The sequence below is a fragment of the Paramisgurnus dabryanus genome, chromosome 16, assembly GCF_030506205.2.
Source record: "Paramisgurnus dabryanus chromosome 16, PD_genome_1.1, whole genome shotgun sequence".
NCBI lineage: Eukaryota > Metazoa > Chordata > Actinopteri > Cypriniformes > Cobitidae > Paramisgurnus > Paramisgurnus dabryanus.
The window spans coordinates 19,653,027-19,672,997 of record NC_133352.1 but is presented as its reverse complement, the minus strand read 5'-3'; the positions used below and the strand labels follow the sequence as shown (position 1 = coordinate 19,672,997).

Below are 19,971 nucleotides of genomic sequence, written 5' to 3'. Positions count from 1 at the left end.
ACTAATGCATACTCTACATACTAAAGGCCAGATCAAAATATTTACCTCTGTCCAATGAGCACTGCTATGTGGTAAACTATTCCAAAAGCTTCACTGTGTAGGCTAATTTACAACATTCTCTATTATATATGTACATGTTAAAGCACACGGTGTACTGTGTAATATGTTTGCTTAGAGAGAGAGAGAGAGAGAGAGAGAGAGAGAGAGAGAGAGAGAGAGAGCATCGGTCCTGACTCCTGATGATGACTTGGATGCATGCTTTGGTGCTGATGAGGGACAGATGTTCACATTACCGCTGTAACACTGCTGTATTGCATGTGATGTTCACAAGCAGCCTTCAGTAATCCACAGCGGTGAGAAAATTTGAATGTCGACATAAAAGGCTCGAGCGCTGGGCTGTTTGACGGCTCTCCATCACTGAATGAGATCCTCACAATGAGAGCCGAGCAGAGGCGAAAGGACGCGACTGCCATCCATTACGCAGAAGAGACTGAAACAGGGGAACGTCACTGGAGCCCAAAAAGGCACAAAAGACGACCGAAAACCGACAGCCATTCGGGAAAAGCTGAAGAGACGGTTCGTTTTCAATGATCGTCACACGGTAATTGTCCCCCGTTCATACTGATGTTTGCATGAGAAGCCAGCGCGGTTAACAGTGGGATTATGACAGCGGTGGTTTCCAGCTGTTTCTCATTGTTTGCATGCTAACAACCTGTGTATACCAACACAGATTTGTGTTGAAAGGTAAGAAAAATGCATTTAACGTGTTGTGTGTATGTATATATAAGTGCACAGGTACTGTATTCACAATACAAGGTTTCAATGGAGGATTTGCTAATGAGAGCATTGTAATGAATAATGACATGTATTGTTGAAAGCAGCCCTTTTTAAGTGTCTCTGTCTATCGCTTCACTCTCAAGGTGTGAACATATTCGACAGGTCGACCTGAAAAGCTCCTAATGTGTTATCTCCCACCTAGTTTCTATCACCATGCCCGCCTCTCCACCTCCTGGACCGGGCAGTAACTCCAGCACAGTGCCCTGGGACCCAGGCGCGCCACTGTCACCCTCTCTGGTAAACAGCACGGTAAAGATGGTGCTCATCTCTATGATCGTGTGCACCTCGCTTTTCGGAAACATAGTGGTGCTGTTGGTGTTTCAGCGCAAGCCGCAGCTGCTCCACGTCGCCAATCGCTTCGTGCTCAACCTAATCCTGGCCGACCTCCTGCAGACGGTGCTGGTCATGCCATTTGCCATCGCCGCCACCGTGCCCGAGGTATGGCCCCTGCATGCCCATCTGTGCCAGGCACTTGTGGTCCTCATGCATCTGTTCGCATTCGCCGGTGTCAACACCATCATCGTGGTGTCTGTGGACCGCTACCTTGCCATCATCCACCCGCTGTCTTACCCGACCCGCATGACACCCCATCTTGGCACCAACTTGATTGCTCTCACGTGGTTCCTCAGCCTGCTTCAGAGCACACCACCGCTTTATGGTTGGGGAGCCATCGAGTTTGACCACCGCCACAACGTATGCACTGTGGTGTGGTCTTCAAGCTACTCTTATTCGGCCTTCGTGTCAGCGCTCTCCTTCTGGTTGCCCGTGGTGATCATGCTTTGCTGCTACTGGATGGTGTTTCGTGCCGCAAGGAGACAGAACGCTCTCGTTCACCCCATCCAATCAAATCCTCCGCCGGATTCCCAGGCATCCTGTTCTAGTCCTCAAAGGATGCCGCCCCAACCAGAGGGACCCTTCTCAGCCTCCTATCCAATGAGGACTCGCCACAGACGCTTCCATTATCACTGCAAGGCGGCGCGGGTGGTGTTTGTTATCATGGCATCTTACGTGCTCAGCATGGGCCCTTACAGCATTCTGAGCATTATATCTATTTACTCTAGCGCGTCAGTGCCTCCCTGGTTGGCCTCTATGGCTCTCATTTTGTTTTTCCTGCAGTGCTGCCTACACCCCTACATCTACGGCTACATGCACCGCAGCGTACGTAAGGAGTTCCTGGCCCTGCTCTGTGGGCCACTGTGTGGACAGCGCCGAATCAGTCAAGGCTCTGCTGTGGACAGCTGCTTCACGGTGACGGATGGGCGTTTGCCGCACACCCACCTGTCGAGTCAGGCTGCTCGCGTGTGCCCACTCCGCACCTGGGAGGAAGGGACCACAAGTGACTCCCCTACTGAGGGGAGGTCTAAGGATAGCCGTAAAGAGACAACCTCCATCAGTCTAAGCTCAGAGAAGGAGCTCACCGTTCACAGCACCAAGCAAACAGCTTAGGAAACAGCAGTAAGGCCAGTGAGATTTTCAGTATTGGGGTATAAATATATTTATGGTTTCGAAGAGTTTTAAGAGGGGCACAATTTGACACTAAATCAAATGACTATTTCGTGCCTTTCAATACAACCTAACTGAATACGCTGTATCTCTTAACCATATGTATTAAAAATGGTAAGGCTGTACGTAATGTTGTTTGACAACAACAAGAAAGCCTAGCAATTGTAGTTTCCTGGATAAAGATTAAGGGTGTTTTCACACCTAGTTGATTTGTGCCCTCCAAAAGCTCTTGGAGCAATTCAGTGTGTATATGTAAACAAAGTAATGGCGCTTTTCCATTGCATAGTACCCCACGGTTTAGTTTAGTTTGGGTCGGGTCAGCTTACTTTTGGGAGCTTTTCCATTGGGTGCAGTACGTAGTACCCGATACTTTTTTTCGTACCACCTCGGGTTGGGGTTCCAAGCGACCCGAGCTGATACCAAACGTGACGCGAAAACACTGTAGATCACTGATTGGTCTGAGAGAATCGTCACGTCATCGCTATAATGTAAATATTAGCTTTAGCTTACTGCTAGCTTGCGCTGTCTCAAGCAAACATGTTGTTATCTGTGTTCTGCTATAAGTTTCCAAACACCCTTTTAGCGATGAAAAACATCCATAACAGTTTTTTCCAGACTTGCAGTTTGTGGCGGCACATTCGCGACGAGCACCTCAGCATTATATGCTTAAATGCAACTTGAATGAGGCTCAGCGGAGCGCCGTCGACTGACGCCACGGGTCGGGTGTTTGAACAGAAACTGTCATGTGAGACAGAGGTAGTTATAAACGCGATGTGCAAACATCTATTTGTGGTGGCCAATTTTAATTTTGTGGCAGACTAAGAAATAAATGAATGTATGGGAATGTACAACAACGCTCTCACGTGTATGATGTCACAGCAGTAGGCAGCGTAAATATAACGACACGCCTATAATCCCTCCCACTCCGAAGTGATACTAAACTCGATGGAAAAGCTAACCACGCCAAAGTGAGGTGAGCTGACCCGACCCAAACTAAACTAAACCATGGGGTACTATGCAATGGAAAAGCGCCACAAGTGATCTCAGACCCCCCCTAAACCGAACCGTTTGGGTTCGCTTTTGGGTTTCTTGTGGTTCGATTTCTTTTTGACATGAGAATGCAATAAGGTGGTGGTCCCCCTGTCATTTTATGTATCAAAATCAACTGCTGCATCGAAAGCTGGGGTCTTATGAAGTTGTGATGTGAACAAGAAGGGGTCTGAGTTCACTTCAATTCTGAAGAGGACCAAAAAACAACTGGGTCCTATATATTGTGAACACCAAAAGGACTGGGGTCACATTCGGCTGGGTAAAGTAAACTGGGTTTGGTTCTTTTAAAATTAACTATTTGTGAAAACACCACAAGTCTTGTCTGGAACTATCGAGACTCATGCCAATTAAAAATTCTCATTTTAGTCATGAAGTAAGTTTGTGCACATGCAGTAAGTTTGTCATAATGGTTATTTACCTTGAAAACAAGGTCGAGTTTAAAAAGCAACTATGAAATACTTACTAAATGTTTAAATGTTTCATAATAGAGACATGGTATGAAGTGCTTCATCAAAGATAGATACATGTTGCTTTTGTTTTAGAATTGCAGGAATAATACACTGTCAAAATTAAATGGTCCCTTGTTGTCATTTGTGGGTACCCTTTCAGAAAGTACACCTTTGCATCTAAAGAGTGTATATTAAAGAGTGCGTATTAGTACCTTAAAGGTATAGGGAGTGAACTGTCAATTTTTTTATAAGACTATATAAAGAAACAAAATGAATGTTCTTTGTATAATGTACAGTACATCCATGTGAAAAGGAACAACTGTATTGTTTTTAAACATTACAATTTAAAAACAAAAGATTTTTTATAGTGTTGATTAATTTACACAATCTAGAGTAAATGGAACATTTTTAAGCGTACATATTTAATTTGGTCAATAAATTACTGGAATCAAAATTCTTTGATAGAAAAAGTGTATTAAATGTGAGACTGATTGTAGAGGTACAATCGTTTTTGTTTTAGAAAATGTGAGAATTTTAAGTTATTGTTTATTATTTATGTACCAATATAATACTCAAGCATTGAATCTCATTAACATTATATGGGTCAGTTATTCAGAACTGCTGCTGTTCCAACTATTAAAGTCTCAGTAGAAATGTGACGTTATGAATTAGGAGAGACTGATTGGATCTTTATGTAATTTAGTTGTAAACCTTGTAATTTATGTCTTAATAACCCTGGAAATTATGTTGGGTGTAGTACACTCTCAGCTAAACATGACGTCCAGACTGTAGACTATTTAACAAAGGTGCTTTCTTGGCAGACTCTTCATTTTTTATTGTATTTTTCTTGAAAATGACACCACCATTATCCAACAGACAGCAGTATTAAATATTATATTTCAATATTTTAACTTAGAGGTTGAATCCCACAAAACGTTTTAGTGTTTGTGTCATATTTCACCCCAAAATTAAAATAACAAAATATTTGCCACATTTGAGCATATTCCTTCAATTGTCATTATCGCGATGCAAGCAAATCACATTGTTTTTACATTCGTGAGAACAGTTTGATGATGTTCTTTGAATTTTAGGGTGAAATGTGATCTGTATTTTTTTGTGATTCATCCGAGCAGCCAGTGATCTCAGGGTTATACAAAGTGAGTGAGAAATGTAAGAGTGCCTCCCTATATAAATGACTATATGAGTATACTTGTAAATATGATGGCTTCATATTATGTTATATAGACTCCTGTTGGTTATAGTTTAATATACAAAGCGAGACAGCTAGCGCTCATGTTGGGATGTTCAGACATCGACCCTAAAGGGCACATATTATGCCCATTTTTGCAAGATGTCATATTTGTCTCCGGTTTGCCTAGAATTTGTCTGTGAGGTTTCAGTTAAAAATATCCCACAGATCATTTGTTATAGCATGTCCAAAATGCCCCTACTTGGGAGGGAGCAAAAGGCGCTGCTTTCATGTGTGTACCTTTAAATGCAAATGAGCTGCAGCTCCTTAATCCCTTACCAAAAGACATTGAGTGCTTTTGGTAAAAATAAATTGGATTCCAGTAAAAACAGTCGGACACAATAGTATATTTAGCCGCATTAGTGCTAAAACGTGCTAACAAACACATTTGTGTAAAATTAACCAGTCATTTAGTGGCCATGAGTGGGACTTTGTGTGACATCACATTAACAAGGTAATCAAAACACTATAGAGACTGCTTTGGTTTAATTGGGATTAAAAAGAAGGTGTGTTCACACACTTCCAGCACACATATATGTCCCAACACCTTGTTAAAGTGGATTTTGCATAATATGGGCCCTTAGACAGTTTAATGTTTAAATAATAAATGAATCCTGCCATTCTTTTGCTACAACCTGTTATTATCTTGATTCCAGTAAGTGCTGCAATATATTATGGGCATTTGTCTTTCAATTTCCATTGATGTCTGCAGCACTTACAGAACTGTAGACAATCAGACTTTCATTTGACATAGGTTTATTTCAACGGTAACACCAGACTGTTCATTGAAGTATGTTTAAGCATTTTTGTAGTGATGTAAGATGTATTTTATTTTCCTTTTATTAAGACATGTTTAAGAATGTTCATGTATACCTCAAAAACTTAATGAACATTCAGTGGGGGTTTTAAATTAAAGCTATTGGAAAAAGCAACCATGTATAGTTTTTACGTGATGGCTGTTTTTGAAACACACATTGAAATAATTTAATAAAAAGTACAAAAGCACTAAACACCTCCCATTATTAAGATACCATTACTTGTATGCAAGTGTCCTAGTGAAAAAAATCTGTTTTGAAGTTTCTAATTGTACTTCCTCCATAAAAGTCATTCAATGAGATAAAAGCATAAAAACACACAGAGCAAAGTAATAACACCGTCACAGCAACAACCAATTTGCCAGTATAGTAGATGACAGAAGCGCGGTCCCATGACAGATCTTTTATATACAACAGAAAAAAAAACTATGGACAGGAATCATTGTATTACAGGAATCAACAACAACAACAATCATTGTATTTGTATTCAAATTATGTCATTACAGGTGAAAGATTTAAATAAAATAAGTAAACATACACTGTAAAAAGTAAAACATTGGCTCAACTTAAAAAAAAAAAGACTTCAATTGATAACACAAAAATTGAAGTTGAAAAACTTTAGGTGTTACTAATTAAAGTCCTGTTTCTTTAAAGTTGATCCAACTTTTCACAGTGTACATTCTGGTTTCAAAATGAGTATATTAAGCCAACCTAATAAGATAAGGGCTTCTGCTGCGAGTACTCTGCCTTTGGAAGCTAAAATGAAGTCAGATAAGGTAAAGGTCTTTGGAGTTCACATGCAGACCTACCGTAGGTCAATGTCCAAATTAAAACAGAGTGAATTGCAAACAGTAAAGCCACAAACCAGCAGTTAAGACAAGAAGAGGGTGTTTTTCTGTGATTCCCTAGAAATCTTCATTCCTTCATTTTAATGTCTCTTCAGGCCTACTAATTGACAGCTGGTTTGTCGAAAGATGATGCCGTGTTGATCCTCTCCTAGTCCACTTTCAGCACACTGTAGATTTTATTTACAAACCAAAAGCAAGCGAAGAAACCTATGGTGCCTGTGTGGAAAAAAAACGCAGTTATGTTAGACAATGAGTCGTACTCTGCATACTCCAACATACTCCATATTACAATCAAATTGTGAAACAGTGTACATCATCAGACAGCACCTCCATTAAAATCACATTTAGAGTAATTTGGGTGGCATTTTACAAGATAACCATCTGTGAACAGAGCCATTTCAAATGTAGCAAATTATCTGACGGAGCTAAACTGAGCGGTGCGTAATGAAGCGCTGGATTAAATCGGATCATCGCTAAAGGGGGGCTTGACAGATAAAAACCAGCTCTGTATGAGATGAGCCACTTAACAATAACTAAGACATAAGTCTTGGCTCTGAATCTATTTTCAGATGTATTTTTATACCAAAGATTCACACAACTCCCCCTCACTTTCCACATATACTCTTAATCTTTTGGTTCGCTCTCAGTCATGCTAGGATTAGAAGAAACACAACATTGGATGGTATGAACATTATTTTAAATTTGGGGTGGCGTCTGCTTGGAGACTGACAGCCTCATAGGCTTTTAATGGCAATCCATTAAACCTCTTGTTTCTGTTTTGCCGAACATTTTTACCCCTCAAGCACCTGCGCATGGAAGTTGCCATAACAGCCGTAGCCAGGGATCCTCCAGGATCCATGGCAACTAATAGATTGTGGCTAATAATAATGAAATAAAAAAAACTGATGTCGACAATGTCCCATCGTTCAAGGCAAAGCCGTGCAATGGCAATTACAAAAGATAAACTGAAGCGTTTCTGTAAAAGTCTAAACACTCTGCGCTTGGGACCTATCACTGTTAGTCCTACTTTCATACGCTGTAGTTGTAGCTAAAAGAAAATAACAAATGAAAGGAGCTGTAAAATCTCAGAGGACATGAGCAAGCATGCGTTCATGTTAGCCCTTTACAGCCCTAGGTTCCGAGGCCATGGCTGGCAGACAGCTGGCCGCCTCTCGCCACCTCAGTCTTGGCATATCAATGAGGAGATGCGAGGTAGATGTGATTAAAGCCAGAGGAAGCGCTGCTATCTTTCAACAACAACGCTGAAGGATGAGCAGGAATATTTATAAGCGTCCCAATTACCCATGGACAAAAACACAGTTGTCGGGCAGGAACAAAGTGGCTAAATGTGGTCACCTGCCAGACAAAAGCATCAGCAAGGAAACATTCTGCTGCCTCTGAAGCGTAGACATTATGACCCTTTTATACAATGAAAAGGGTGTAGTTGAAGTTAACAACATGACCCTATTTGCTTACTTTTGAGGAAAGTAAACGTTTCAACGTCAGTCTCAGAAGGGGGGGGGGTAATTTGCAAGTCACACAAAGTATTGCTTTAAAGGAACAGGATGCATATCCTGAAGCCAATGGATTGCGAATGACTGTAACTTCCTGTATCGATTTGTAAACATGGTAAAGGGTGCACACTCAGCTATGGTGAAATTTATTTGTTTTATTCTTCTTGCAAGGCAGTGTGATGATATTTACTAACGGTGTTCCTGTAGCTAAACTGGAAAAGCAATGGATCAGTGGAGCAAAGGTCCAAAAATTTTTTTACATTGAATAACAAAGTGTAAATCAATGAATGAAACAGACTATCTGAGAAAATGCATAAATCATACCTGTGAAAATAAAGAAGATGAGCACCATGATCAAAGTGTAACCAAAGTAGAGGATGGTACTTGCGGCCTCTATGATTTGAAGCTTTGAGAAAAAGTAATGCACTGCGTAGATAAACAGATACGCGGCTGTGAAGCCGCTGGTCAGGAACGAACGCCACCACCAGTGGTAATCCTGTCAATAAAAATGAGAAAGCTTTAAACAAAAAGGTCGGACACTCTTTGTTCAGCAGTTAAACGTGGACCAAATAATAATTAAACTTAAAGTAACACTTAAAGAAATTAATAATACTTCTGGTACATATTTAAAATGACATGAGATCAGTCATACCAGTACCCATTTTATTCTACATAAGGCCGATCACATGACCAGTAGAGTACTAGCAAAGTCCCTTTAGGGAATGCCTCAAGGTAGTTATTTTAGTCATGCACGACTTGAATGTCGAAAGACAGATATCTCTAAAATTGTGTTTTAAAAAAACCACAATTATAACATATTTCTGAACAACAATTAACACTAACATCAACTGTTACATAACGCTCAAATTGCACTAAAAACCTTTAATCAAGGTAGTTTTAGTTACTGCACATGCACACCAGTTGACAAGTGTCTTGCGTGACTAATTATAGAGCTCCTCCCCTAGAGAATTGTCAGTCTTTATTGATTGATGATTGGTTCTTTTAAAGAGCACCCATTTCATTGCTAAAAACCTGTATTTTTTGTATTTTGTATAATAATGAGTTTGTGTGGTTTACGGTTAACAAAAACACATTATTTTCCACATTTCGTACATTTTTGTAGCTCTAGATTTCACTCTCTTACTGAAACGCACAGATTTGAAAAGATCTGTGTCCCTGATTGGCCAGATCATTTGTACGTTGTGCTTGGCCTGAATACCTCTGACGTCGGCCAGAAATGTGATCCTCCTTACCATGTTTGAAAGATTCGGTCACAATGCAATGCTAACAGGAGTCAACTTACAAGTTGTGAGTCCAAAGCGGAATGAATTACGATAATGTCGGTCTTCTCTATATCACCAATCACAGGAAGTATACTGTTGCCTACAATATTGTCCCCTATTCATAGTAATAGCAGTGCTTAATCTAGTTATATCCAATATGTATGGTGCTACTGGCTTTGTATCCCTCTTATTATAAAACTTTTGTTTTTCAAAGAAATTAATGAGTTACAAAAAACACCTACAAGTAGTACAATTACAAACTTTGCTTTTGCCTGGTGCCAAGACTACTGGCGTATTAGGCAAATACATGCATTTAAAAACATCTACAAGCATCTGTCAGCTTTCTCTCTCACCTCTGAACACAAATGAAAATAGCAAAGCAGAACAGTGGCCTCTGAGCAGGTGATAACCAGAATGATGAAGACCAGGAAGAGGAATCCAAACATGTAATACATCTGATGAGACCTACAAAGAAACATTACAATGTAGCTAAACCTGGTTGTTTCAGATTTATATGCCATGTGAATTAAAAGCTGTCGTAATTTACCATATGCTGTTGAGGATGAAGAAGAGCTGGATGAAGATGCAGCCGAAGGGCAGGATGCCGCCCATGACGATGCCTGGCAGGGGTCTGGTAAAGAAGGACTGCTGGGGAATTTGCCGAGGGATCTGGTTTGTTCTCACCGGTGGCTCAATGCCCTGTGAAGCAGAGAAATAAAAACACACCCACGTGCATCACAGCTTGCCAAGGTAAAGGCACACACAGATGGAAAAGCAACACCAACTGATGGTGACACAAAGCATTCTGTAATACGCTGTCACAAATAAGCAAACGTAGGAATTGCGGTGCTCAGGTTCTCTTATGCATAACCTCCTGATCGTCGTAATTATGATTTTCAAGGCATCCTTTCATAAAAACTCTGAACTGCTAAATGAATCTTTTTGTACACCAGCAATTACAGTTTCAAGAGCTCTTCAATAACAACTAATTATGGAGATCTACTCACCGGCTTTTTGAATCCAAAGTATGCGCCCGCAAAAGTGAGAGGAACTGAAATGCCGAACCACAGTGCCAGGATGGCTACTAATGTACCAAAAGGAACTGCAGCAGAGGAGCCCTCTACCCACAGGATCAGATTCATCAAGAAGAAATCAACAAACACAATCCTGAAATAAAAACAAGTTAAAAATGTTAAACTGTGTACTTCCATTTGCATAACACTATGCCTATTCTCCTATTTTCACGTACCCAGGGCAGAGAAAGGCTGTGAGGAGAACATTGGTTTTCCATTTCTCACCACCGAAAGCTGAAAAGACAGAGAAAATTTTAAATTGTGATCCTGTCCCTAAATTACAGTTATTATTATGCTGTTGAAAAAATGCCTAAAATATGAAGGATTAAGATTTTGTGTTGAATACTGTATATTCTTACTCTTATAAAGTCTTGCTGACACGTAGCCTGCAGGTGTGCCCAACAGAACCCACAGCACCACTGCACAGGTCATAAGAGCCCCTCTGTTGGCTGGAGACAGGAAGCCGAGACAGGCCAAGACTAAAGAGAACAGAAGCACGAGTGTTATTCAAGTTTAGAAAACTAAATTATACAAACCAACAGAAATGTGACTGGACCAACAATTTTTTATAGTGCAGAATCAAGACACATAATTTATTTTAGAGGCAAGTTAGGGTTAGGGGTAATAAAAGGGTTACTATTGTTACCTCTAAACCTAACTTGGCTATAAAATGTGAGGGAGATCAAGATGGTGTACCTAACCCAAGTTCAAACTAGTGGTCGACCAATATTGGTTTTTGTGCAATTGTGGCGATATAACACAAATGTAATAAAGTTAAAAAAAAAAAAATGGTGAAACTAAATGAACATTTACTTTGAATAACATTTATTAATATATTTTAAGTACTTGAAAAATATTCATAAACATTTGTACACATGAAACCTTCTCTAGTACTGTAGCAAATAACTATTACTTACTTAGATCAAAGAATTGTATTAAATTGATATGTTTGGTCATTTTATTGGCTGTCAGATGTTGGGACGACCATTTTAAAGGGACACTCCACTTTTTTTGAAAGTATGCTAATTTTTTCCAGCTGCCCTAGAGTTAAACATTTGATTTTTACAGTTTTGGAATCCATTAAATCGATCTCCGTGTCCGGTGGTACAACTTTTAGCATAGTTTAGCATAATCCATTGAATCTGATTAGTCCATTAGCATCGCGCTCAAAAATGACCAAAGAGTTTTGATATTTTTCCTATGTAAAACTTCGCTCTTCTGTAGTTACATCGTGTGCTAAGACCGACGGAAATGTAAAATTTTCTAGGCAGATATGGCTAGGAACTATACGTAATAATCAATGACTTTGCTGCTGTAACATGGCTGCAGCAGGCGCAATGATATTAAACAGCGCACAAAAATAGCCCGCTTGGTAACTTTCAATAGCAAGGGACTATTTTCGGGCACTGCGTAATATCATTGTGAGATTAAACAGAAATCGGCTGAATGGATTCCAAAACTGCAAAAATCAAATGTTTAAATCTGGAAAATGAGCCCATTTTCAAAAAAAGTGGAGTGTCCCTTTAAGGAACAAAAAGATGTATTTGGCCAATGCCAAAAATTTAACAAGTCAAATATCAACGATATATCAGCCATAGCAGTATACTGACCTATTACTACTTCTAACCCTAACATTACTCTAAAATCTGATTGAGTTTTATTTAAGGACCGGCAAGGATGTTGATTTAGGAACATGTGCTAAAGCACAAAACTCAGTTCTGTCAGGTTTAGTCCAACACAGAGACAACAAACTATTTAATTCTACACTTTTCCACAACTTACAAAGAGTAATGAAGGTCATAATGAAGATTTGAGTGCCTTGTCCAAGGAAAACAGACAGAATCATGCCCATCCTGGGTGGCCTGAACACATCACCATGTACCTGCTTCCACCCAGACTCTTCCTGGAGATCTTCCTGCAGGTGATACAACAACATACAGCCCTTTAAAACCCCAATATGACCACGGTTTCATTGACCATTATTACTGATCATTTAAGGTCACATCACATAACACTGCACTACCTCTGTGACATTATCTATTTACTGTCAAATATTCAAGATTCCTTTATTTTCACCTTGATTGTGAGCAAGATTAGAGCATGTTTTACCTTACAAAAGAATATTCCCAGTTATTAAACAATCAACAAAGCATAATCCCCAGCAACAGAATAAGCTTGTAAGCTTACATAGGTACTGTTTGAAGCTGAAGGGATCTTAACCCAGTCTGCCTGTGAATGTCACAACAGAGGTTTCAGTGTTGTCAGGTTTCAGGAAGTTCACTCACGATAAATACAATGGAAAAATGATAGCTTGTTTAAACTAGGTTACTACTACAATCTCTCCACACCTAATTTAAAGGTGTCATATCATACAAATGTATTTTCATTTCCCTGATGTCCAGGGATACTGTTAAAGGGATAGTTCAGTGAAAGCAAAATTCGGCCATAATTTACTCACGCTCATGCTGTTTCAAACCTGCATCAATTTCAAACACAAAATATATTTTGATAAATGAAAGCAAGCACACGGTTGATTGTACCAATTGACTTCTATTGTATTTGTTTTTCCTATTATGGAAGTTAATGGATACCATCAACTGTGTGCTTACCATCATTTATCAAAATATCTTCTTGCATGAGGCTGAATAAATAACTACATAATTTACATTTTTGGGTGAACTATTCCTTTAATAAAGCTTTTTGCGGCTAAAATGGTTGTTTACTTTTGTATTGCTTTGTTCGAAAATCAGTATGACCAAATTCATAGTATTCGAAAAACAGTACCCCCTACTACATCCGATAAGATTTTGAAGTGTGCATTCAATGAACACTTTACTACCTCGTGAGCCCCTGGGAGAGGCGTCGACATATTTAACAATTTTGGAAAGCGGTAACGTGGCTCTATTCAAATGTAAATACATAAGGAAAACAGCTGTTCCTCATGCTTGTTTATCATCAGTTAACGGCTCACTTGTTGTTATGATGCTGTTTGCCACGTGATGTATCAACATGGCAGATGGAATTTTATTAACACTTCCCATATTCATCCAATACAAAACGAACGGCTTTAACCGCTACTTCATCTAATTCAGTAGGTACTGTCACAGTATGTGATTTCAGAAATAGATATCTATTTTTAGCCGTTTTTTATTTTTTATTTTGTTGCATTAACGTTAGTTTGGTTGCTGTGTCCCTTACACACATCAAATGAGAAACAGCACTCAATTTCTTGCTGTCATGTTAAATATAGCCTTTACCTACCCCATCCTCCATTAACAATCTGTTTCACTGTTGCATCACATTACAGTCATTCGATCTTACAAACAGGATCCTTCATAATCAAATGCAAATCACATGCACAAACAGCACAAAAACTCAATTTTTATACTTATCTATAGGAATTAAAACATCAATCGTGTTTACTCATGATAAACCACACATTTACTATGATTTTTGTAATGACATAATTTTGAATCCCGATAGCTACAGTATGTATATAGCTACTTTATGTACATATACATACAATAAAAATTGCATTCCTCGTGATATGACCCCTTTAAATGGCAAAAATAAACTTTAAAAGACAAAAACCCAATAACTACTTGACAAACATAATCGAACACAATACAGTAAGTGTATGTTGGGTTTAGCTGCGCCCATGTGGGAGTGTCAGCCCATAGAGGCTCTATAGACAAGCTCTTTAGAGAAGAGGCTTAAGTGACGTTGCCTATTAATTTCTTCTGTTATAACGTAAAAAAATTCAATGTACCTGGTCCATCTGGTTGTACTTGGCAATGTCCTTGTGAAGTGTTCGAAGCATGATCATGGCCACCATGCCAGACAGGAAGAGCACGATAACCAGTGAGTTCATGATGCTGAAAATCAAATAATTAATAATTAATGCCTATTAATGTATAGTAGCTGGCTAGTAGCTAGGCTTTTTGCATTTACCTGAACCACTGGATGTTGGTGTGAGGCATTGAAACCAAAATGTAATCCCACCGAGAAGCCCATCTGATCTCATCATTGCGCTAAAATGTAAAAAAAACACTATTACACTCAGTTCTCTCTAAGCATATGAGACCCGTGCTAGCAAATTGAGTCGGAATGAGCTAATTAAAAAAAGTTGTTTTTTGTATTTTGACATTCTCTGTTTAAAAAACAAAATACGACTCATTGAACAGACTTGCCTTAAATTGAACCGAATAGGAGTAGGACACTTTGACATCAGTGGTAAATTCTGATGGTATGTCCATGGGAGATCCTTCACATGTTGGAGTGGCCTCATCACCATGTTTGACACTGCGTATCCAACAGAAACACATCTTATCATGCTCCAGCCAATAAGGGTATAGTACTATTATCTCCTATCGACTATCTTTTAACACATTTCACCATGTTTAAATACATTCCCCTTGATCACGGTATGTCCACCTTTCCCAGGAGTTACAGCAGCACAGCTCTTTGGCATAGTGCCAATATATTTCATTAGATCTTCATCAGTAATGTTATCAAGTCAAGTCAAGTAAAGTAAGCTTAATTGTCATTCCGCCACATGTAGGAACATAGAGTGAAACAAAATTTTTCTCAGGACCACAGTGTTACAAATACTGACATGAGGAAATAACAAGGTATAAACAACGTATAAAACAGTCTAAACGAATGCATACCTTAGACTATAACTATAATCTATACTGTCCTTACACTACACAAACACATACAAATACAAAAATGACAAAAAGTTATCAGATGTCTTCTACAACTTAAGCCAAAGTTTTTCCATTTTCCAACTCGCAACAAATTTTCTCGATGGGGTTAAGGTCCACACTTAAAGGTGACATAGAATGATTGAACGGGGTATTAATCCTTGTTCTGTGATGTGACATGTAGACAAAAAAAAAATTGTTTGGGTCTGTAATGCCTTAGAAACTTCCTAAAAACCTCTCTCAGATAGCTCTATTAGGGTGGGGGATTTTAAACAAGTGGTTTTGCACCTATTTGGCTCCCCCTACTGGCTTAACTTGCAATCTCATTACTGATTGGCTGACTTTGCTGCCACTCAAAAAATGTAGCCAATTATTTTAAAGTGGAGGGGCAGGGAGATGCCTGTGATGTCATAAGCATCAGTTTTTCAGATTGGGCCGTTTTCTGGCTGACATTTCTAAAAGAGGAATTTCTATGAGACTGAGATGTTTAGCATGTCTAGCACTTTTTGTATGTTTGTGAATGCGGGTAGACTACCATTATTCAACAAAGACAAGGTAAAAATGGTTTTTCATTCTCTGCCCCCTTTAAATCTCCTTATGATGGCTCCATTCTATGGTTCATAGAGCATAATTATGATTTTGTAGATACAGGCCTTCATGGAGATTTAGGTCATTTTTCTTACTGTCCCCCTTAAAGTCCAGTCCTTAACCTGAAATTTGGAGCCTTTTGGAAAAAAAAACTGCAATTGTACATTCAAAGGAAAGCCTTTGGCTTGATTTGCAAAGGGCATGGGATAAGATTGCTGAAGTTCTGAAGAAATATATTGACAATTTGTCAGAGAGATGTGCTGCAGTATTTCGCCATAAATGGTTGACATACCAAACATTAAAGTGGACCAAACATTAAAGTGGATAAAACATAACTCACTTCATCTGATAATTATTGTCATTATGAAATGAAATCATGTTTTGGAGGCAAAGAAATTCAATATTTTCAAATCTGTCAGTTGCTCTAATAATTGTGGCTCCTGTATAACATTCAGCCTCAATTATTGTTCAACGTGCATATATGAAAAATGTCACAGAGTTTGACATTTGACTAAATGGTTTAATATCGAGAACGTATGCTACAGACCTCCGAGGTTCCAAAGTAGCTGCCACAAGCCGAGCACCCATCCCGTTGCTTTCATCTGCACTGTGGTAAGTTATTATGATGTCCACATGGTTGAAAATGTAGAAAGTGTTCTTTTTGTTGAAATCAGCCTGAAAGAGTAAAGGATTCAAATTGATGTCACTAAAGAATCTAAACATTTATCCACCTTCACCCTTCATAAAATACACAGGGTGTACCCTTTTGTTCCCATCCCCATTTAATAAGATCTCTTTTTTATAGGGCCCAACACTACAGCGGCCCTATCAGTTACTAGGATTTGCTTTTTTATAAAATAATAATAATAATAACAATAATTCAAAGGGTTTAGCAGATTATTAAACAGGCCCTCTTACATTAATAACACATGCATCTTTTGGCTTTCCCTCTTGGTTTACTAGACATCCAATGGGAAATCCAGGGTTGCAGACTTTCTGATCATCCTCCACATTATAACACCACGTTACAGGCATGTTGTCCACAATCCTACAAAACAAGAAAAGTAAAGAAAAACAAGCTCACTTATCTGTTCTTTACATCATTCAGGACAAGCATTAAGGTGAAGTAAAAAAATGGCCTAAAGTGACAGAACTGAATTTTGTCATTGTTAAAAGTTTTTAAGCAAGACATCTGTATACGTTGAAAACCAGGCAAGCAAGATGCCATAACTGACACAACCACGCCCATGTTGACATACCAGTGGTGCTGGTAATTCAGCTCCATTCCTCTCTTTATAAAGTCCAACTTTAACTTATCTTCTTTTTTGGATACTTCATACTTTCTGGTACAAACCATCACACACTTCTGGTCATGATTAAATGAAAACTGAAAAAGGAGAAATTTAAATTAGTACAAAAGCAATTATTAAAACAGCAATGAGCAGGAATACAAAACTACTACTGTGAACCTAACAGGGAAAAGGGAAAGTTCACTCCAAAATGAAAATTTATATTAAATAGTTTGAAACCCGTAAGTCCCCAAATTGTCTTCAGAAAAAAAAATATATATTTTTGATGAAAACCGAGAGGCTTGTGACTGTCTTTCATTCATTCTTGGCCTGAATAGTGACTATTTTGAAATCAGTCAATGGAACAGTCACATGTAGTGATAGGACAATATATTGCAGAGGCCGATATATCGATAAAGATAAATCTTTTCCTTTTCAGCCAGTAAATTTCTTTATTACCTAAATTTGATGTTTGCAATAAAAAAGTCACTCTGTGTCACTTAATGTAAAGCCAAAGTCTGACAGACAATAAAATAACCAATCACTATTCACTTTTTAACATGACGTTATGATTTGTCACACACCACACTAGTTCAACACACTTATTCAAACAGTACCGTGAGATGTCAGATTAATGTCTTGTAAATATGTTTTAACTACTTCCAAAGGATATATTTATAAATGTTATGCATAACAAAGGTTTTTTTTTGTTTCACCAGTTTTCTGTTTGTCTCTTATTTACTGTAATGGCATTTATGTTATATCAGCCATAAAAAAACCATATCGGTTGACCACCAGCCACAAGCCTCCTGGTTTTCATCAAAAATATATTCTGAAGATGATCGAAGGACTCGCAGGTTTGGAACGATACAGGGGTGAGTGATATGATAAAATTTTCATTTTGGAGTGAGCTATCCCTTTAAATTTGAAGGGCACATTACCGCATTTAAAAAAAATAGCATAGCATATTTTGTTCAAATATAAAAATAATGCCAGATTTTTTTATATAGATTTAATATGATAAGTTTGACAATGATTTCATCTACATTTTCCCATTTTGTACATGCTTTTATCCAAAGAATTTAGACTTTTACATTTCTTGTTACTGTAGCATTGCATTAGCAACACAAGGTTGTGGGTTCACACCCCAGAAACACGCACACACCACATATTGAGTTAACCAGTTAAACAACAGAAAAGCTATATATGCACAACTAAATTAGCATATGCCATTTACATATTGTGAAACTTGACAAACAAGATATTGTGGCAGCTAAAATGATGATTGAATAAGAACAATGGTTGGTAAGATGAGAGAAATCTCTTACTTTGTATGGGGACGTTTCAATTCTCTCTCCAAACAAAACCTGTCCAAGGTTCTCTGAAGGCCTTCTTTCATTTGAATCTTGGCAGAAATCAAACCTAAAGAATGGGAATTTGGTCATTGATGAGCAGTTCAAATAAAAAAAGCATATATAATTGTGATCACAGATACTTACGCATCATATTCATAAGGCAGGACTGATTCCACAGAGTCTAATCTATTCACAAACAGTTGGATTTCCGTCTACAGGAATAACAAAACATGAAAAGAGATGAAAGCTTAAAATTAACCATAACTCAACTTTTTGACACAGTCTATGATTGCAAAATGAACCCGTTTGTCCATTAAAAACAAGATAGGGACTGATTTACATAAGTTTGCGCTGCAGATGGGCCTACACAAGCGATCCAGAAATTACTTACTTTCTTAGTGTCTGAACATCTAGTGTTTGTTTATAAAACATTACCAATGCAGCAAAAAACCTCACCTCACATTGCCCCGCTTCACCCTCCGAAGGTTTTTCACAAAAACTGACTGGCGCTAAACCCGGAAGGTAGAATCCAGAACACGAGCTAAATATCACCAAACTCCACGCAAATATAAAACACGGATTTGGTGACTTCATGTTGTAATGCTGTGGTCCTACTTCCGGTTCACTTTGTTGGAAAAAGCATAAAAATAACCGGTGAAATGAAAAATTACAAAAACATCGAGTTCGCAGTCGTCAGTGATATAAGATTTCTGGATCACTTCCTCACTGCGCTTGTAGCTCCGCCTAATCATGTCTCCGCCTGTATCTCTTCTTCTTCGGGTGTTTCTCAAACGCGAGGACGCGTCCTTTATTTTTATTATTATTATTATTATTATTATTTAAGTCATTATGCACACATTGTAAACAATATTTTAACAGCCAATATAAATGCACAAATAATATTTTTGAAAAAAAAGTAAATTAAATAAATAAAGACAACGCGTGGATGCGTCCTAGGAAGGCTGCATATTTCGGCTTCCACGTCATCATAGTGTGCGTGTAGTGATGCATCGTCGTATGACGTTTCAATTTGAAGGATGTTTCGAAGGCATCCTTCGTTTCGTGTCCTTCCTACGACCTCTTTTAAAGGACGCAAAAAAGGAATCACGCATTTAGAAATTTTACCGTTTTTTACATTTATTTACAAAAAATCTGATGGGTATAATGGTTAATCTATAATAACAATAATGATGCATAATAATAACAGAAGTAAGGAATAAGTTAGTTAAAGTATTTGGTATTTATAGTATTAAGAGTTTAGTGGAGACACGTCCAACCTTTATGTGGCTGAAATTCATATAATGAAAAAAAGGGATATCAGCAGTTGACGTAAATAATCTAATGAATTTTATCACGGACTGCGCCATAAATACTAAAATCAAGTGTAATCTTTAAACATACAGATAGATGGC

General features: G+C 38.3%; 2 protein-coding genes across 5 annotated transcripts; one reads left to right on the top strand and one right to left on the bottom strand.

Annotated features, from left to right (window-relative positions):
- Positions 1-223: 223 nt before the first annotated feature.
- On the top strand, positions 224-6,972 carry gpr101 (G protein-coupled receptor 101). 3 transcript variants are annotated; one of them, XM_065271878.2, is made up of 2 exons: positions 224-601; positions 980-6,972. In XM_065271878.2, the coding sequence occupies exon 2, from the start codon at positions 991-993 to the stop codon at positions 2,281-2,283; it is 1,293 nt and encodes a 430-aa protein (XP_065127950.2). In that variant the 5' UTR covers positions 224-601; positions 980-990; the 3' UTR covers positions 2,284-6,972. The 3 variants fall into 3 exon arrangements, with proteins under 3 accessions (XP_065127950.2, XP_065127948.2, XP_065127949.2); XM_065271876.2 differs by having other exon boundaries at positions 921-6,972; XM_065271877.2 differs by having other exon boundaries at positions 224-744; positions 921-6,972.
- On the bottom strand, positions 6,292-19,312 carry tm9sf5 (transmembrane 9 superfamily protein member 5). Of its 2 annotated transcripts, XM_065271874.2 has the most exons (18): positions 19,016-19,312; positions 18,704-18,771; positions 18,533-18,626; positions 17,175-17,302; positions 16,834-16,963; positions 16,463-16,590; positions 14,812-14,923; positions 14,573-14,652; positions 14,391-14,496; positions 12,809-12,850; positions 12,404-12,536; positions 10,981-11,100; positions 10,798-10,855; positions 10,556-10,715; positions 10,096-10,247; positions 9,902-10,013; positions 8,590-8,761; positions 6,292-6,967 (listed from the first exon to the last, which is right to left on the bottom strand). In XM_065271874.2, exons 1-18 carry the CDS (start codon positions 19,151-19,153, stop codon positions 6,900-6,902), a joined length of 2,001 nt encoding a protein of 666 aa, XP_065127946.2. In that variant the 5' UTR covers positions 19,154-19,312; the 3' UTR covers positions 6,292-6,899. The 2 variants fall into 2 exon arrangements, with proteins under 2 accessions (XP_065127946.2, XP_065127947.2); XM_065271875.2 differs by lacking the exon at positions 12,809-12,850 and having other exon boundaries at positions 19,016-19,311.
- Positions 19,313-19,971: the final 659 nt, after the last annotated feature.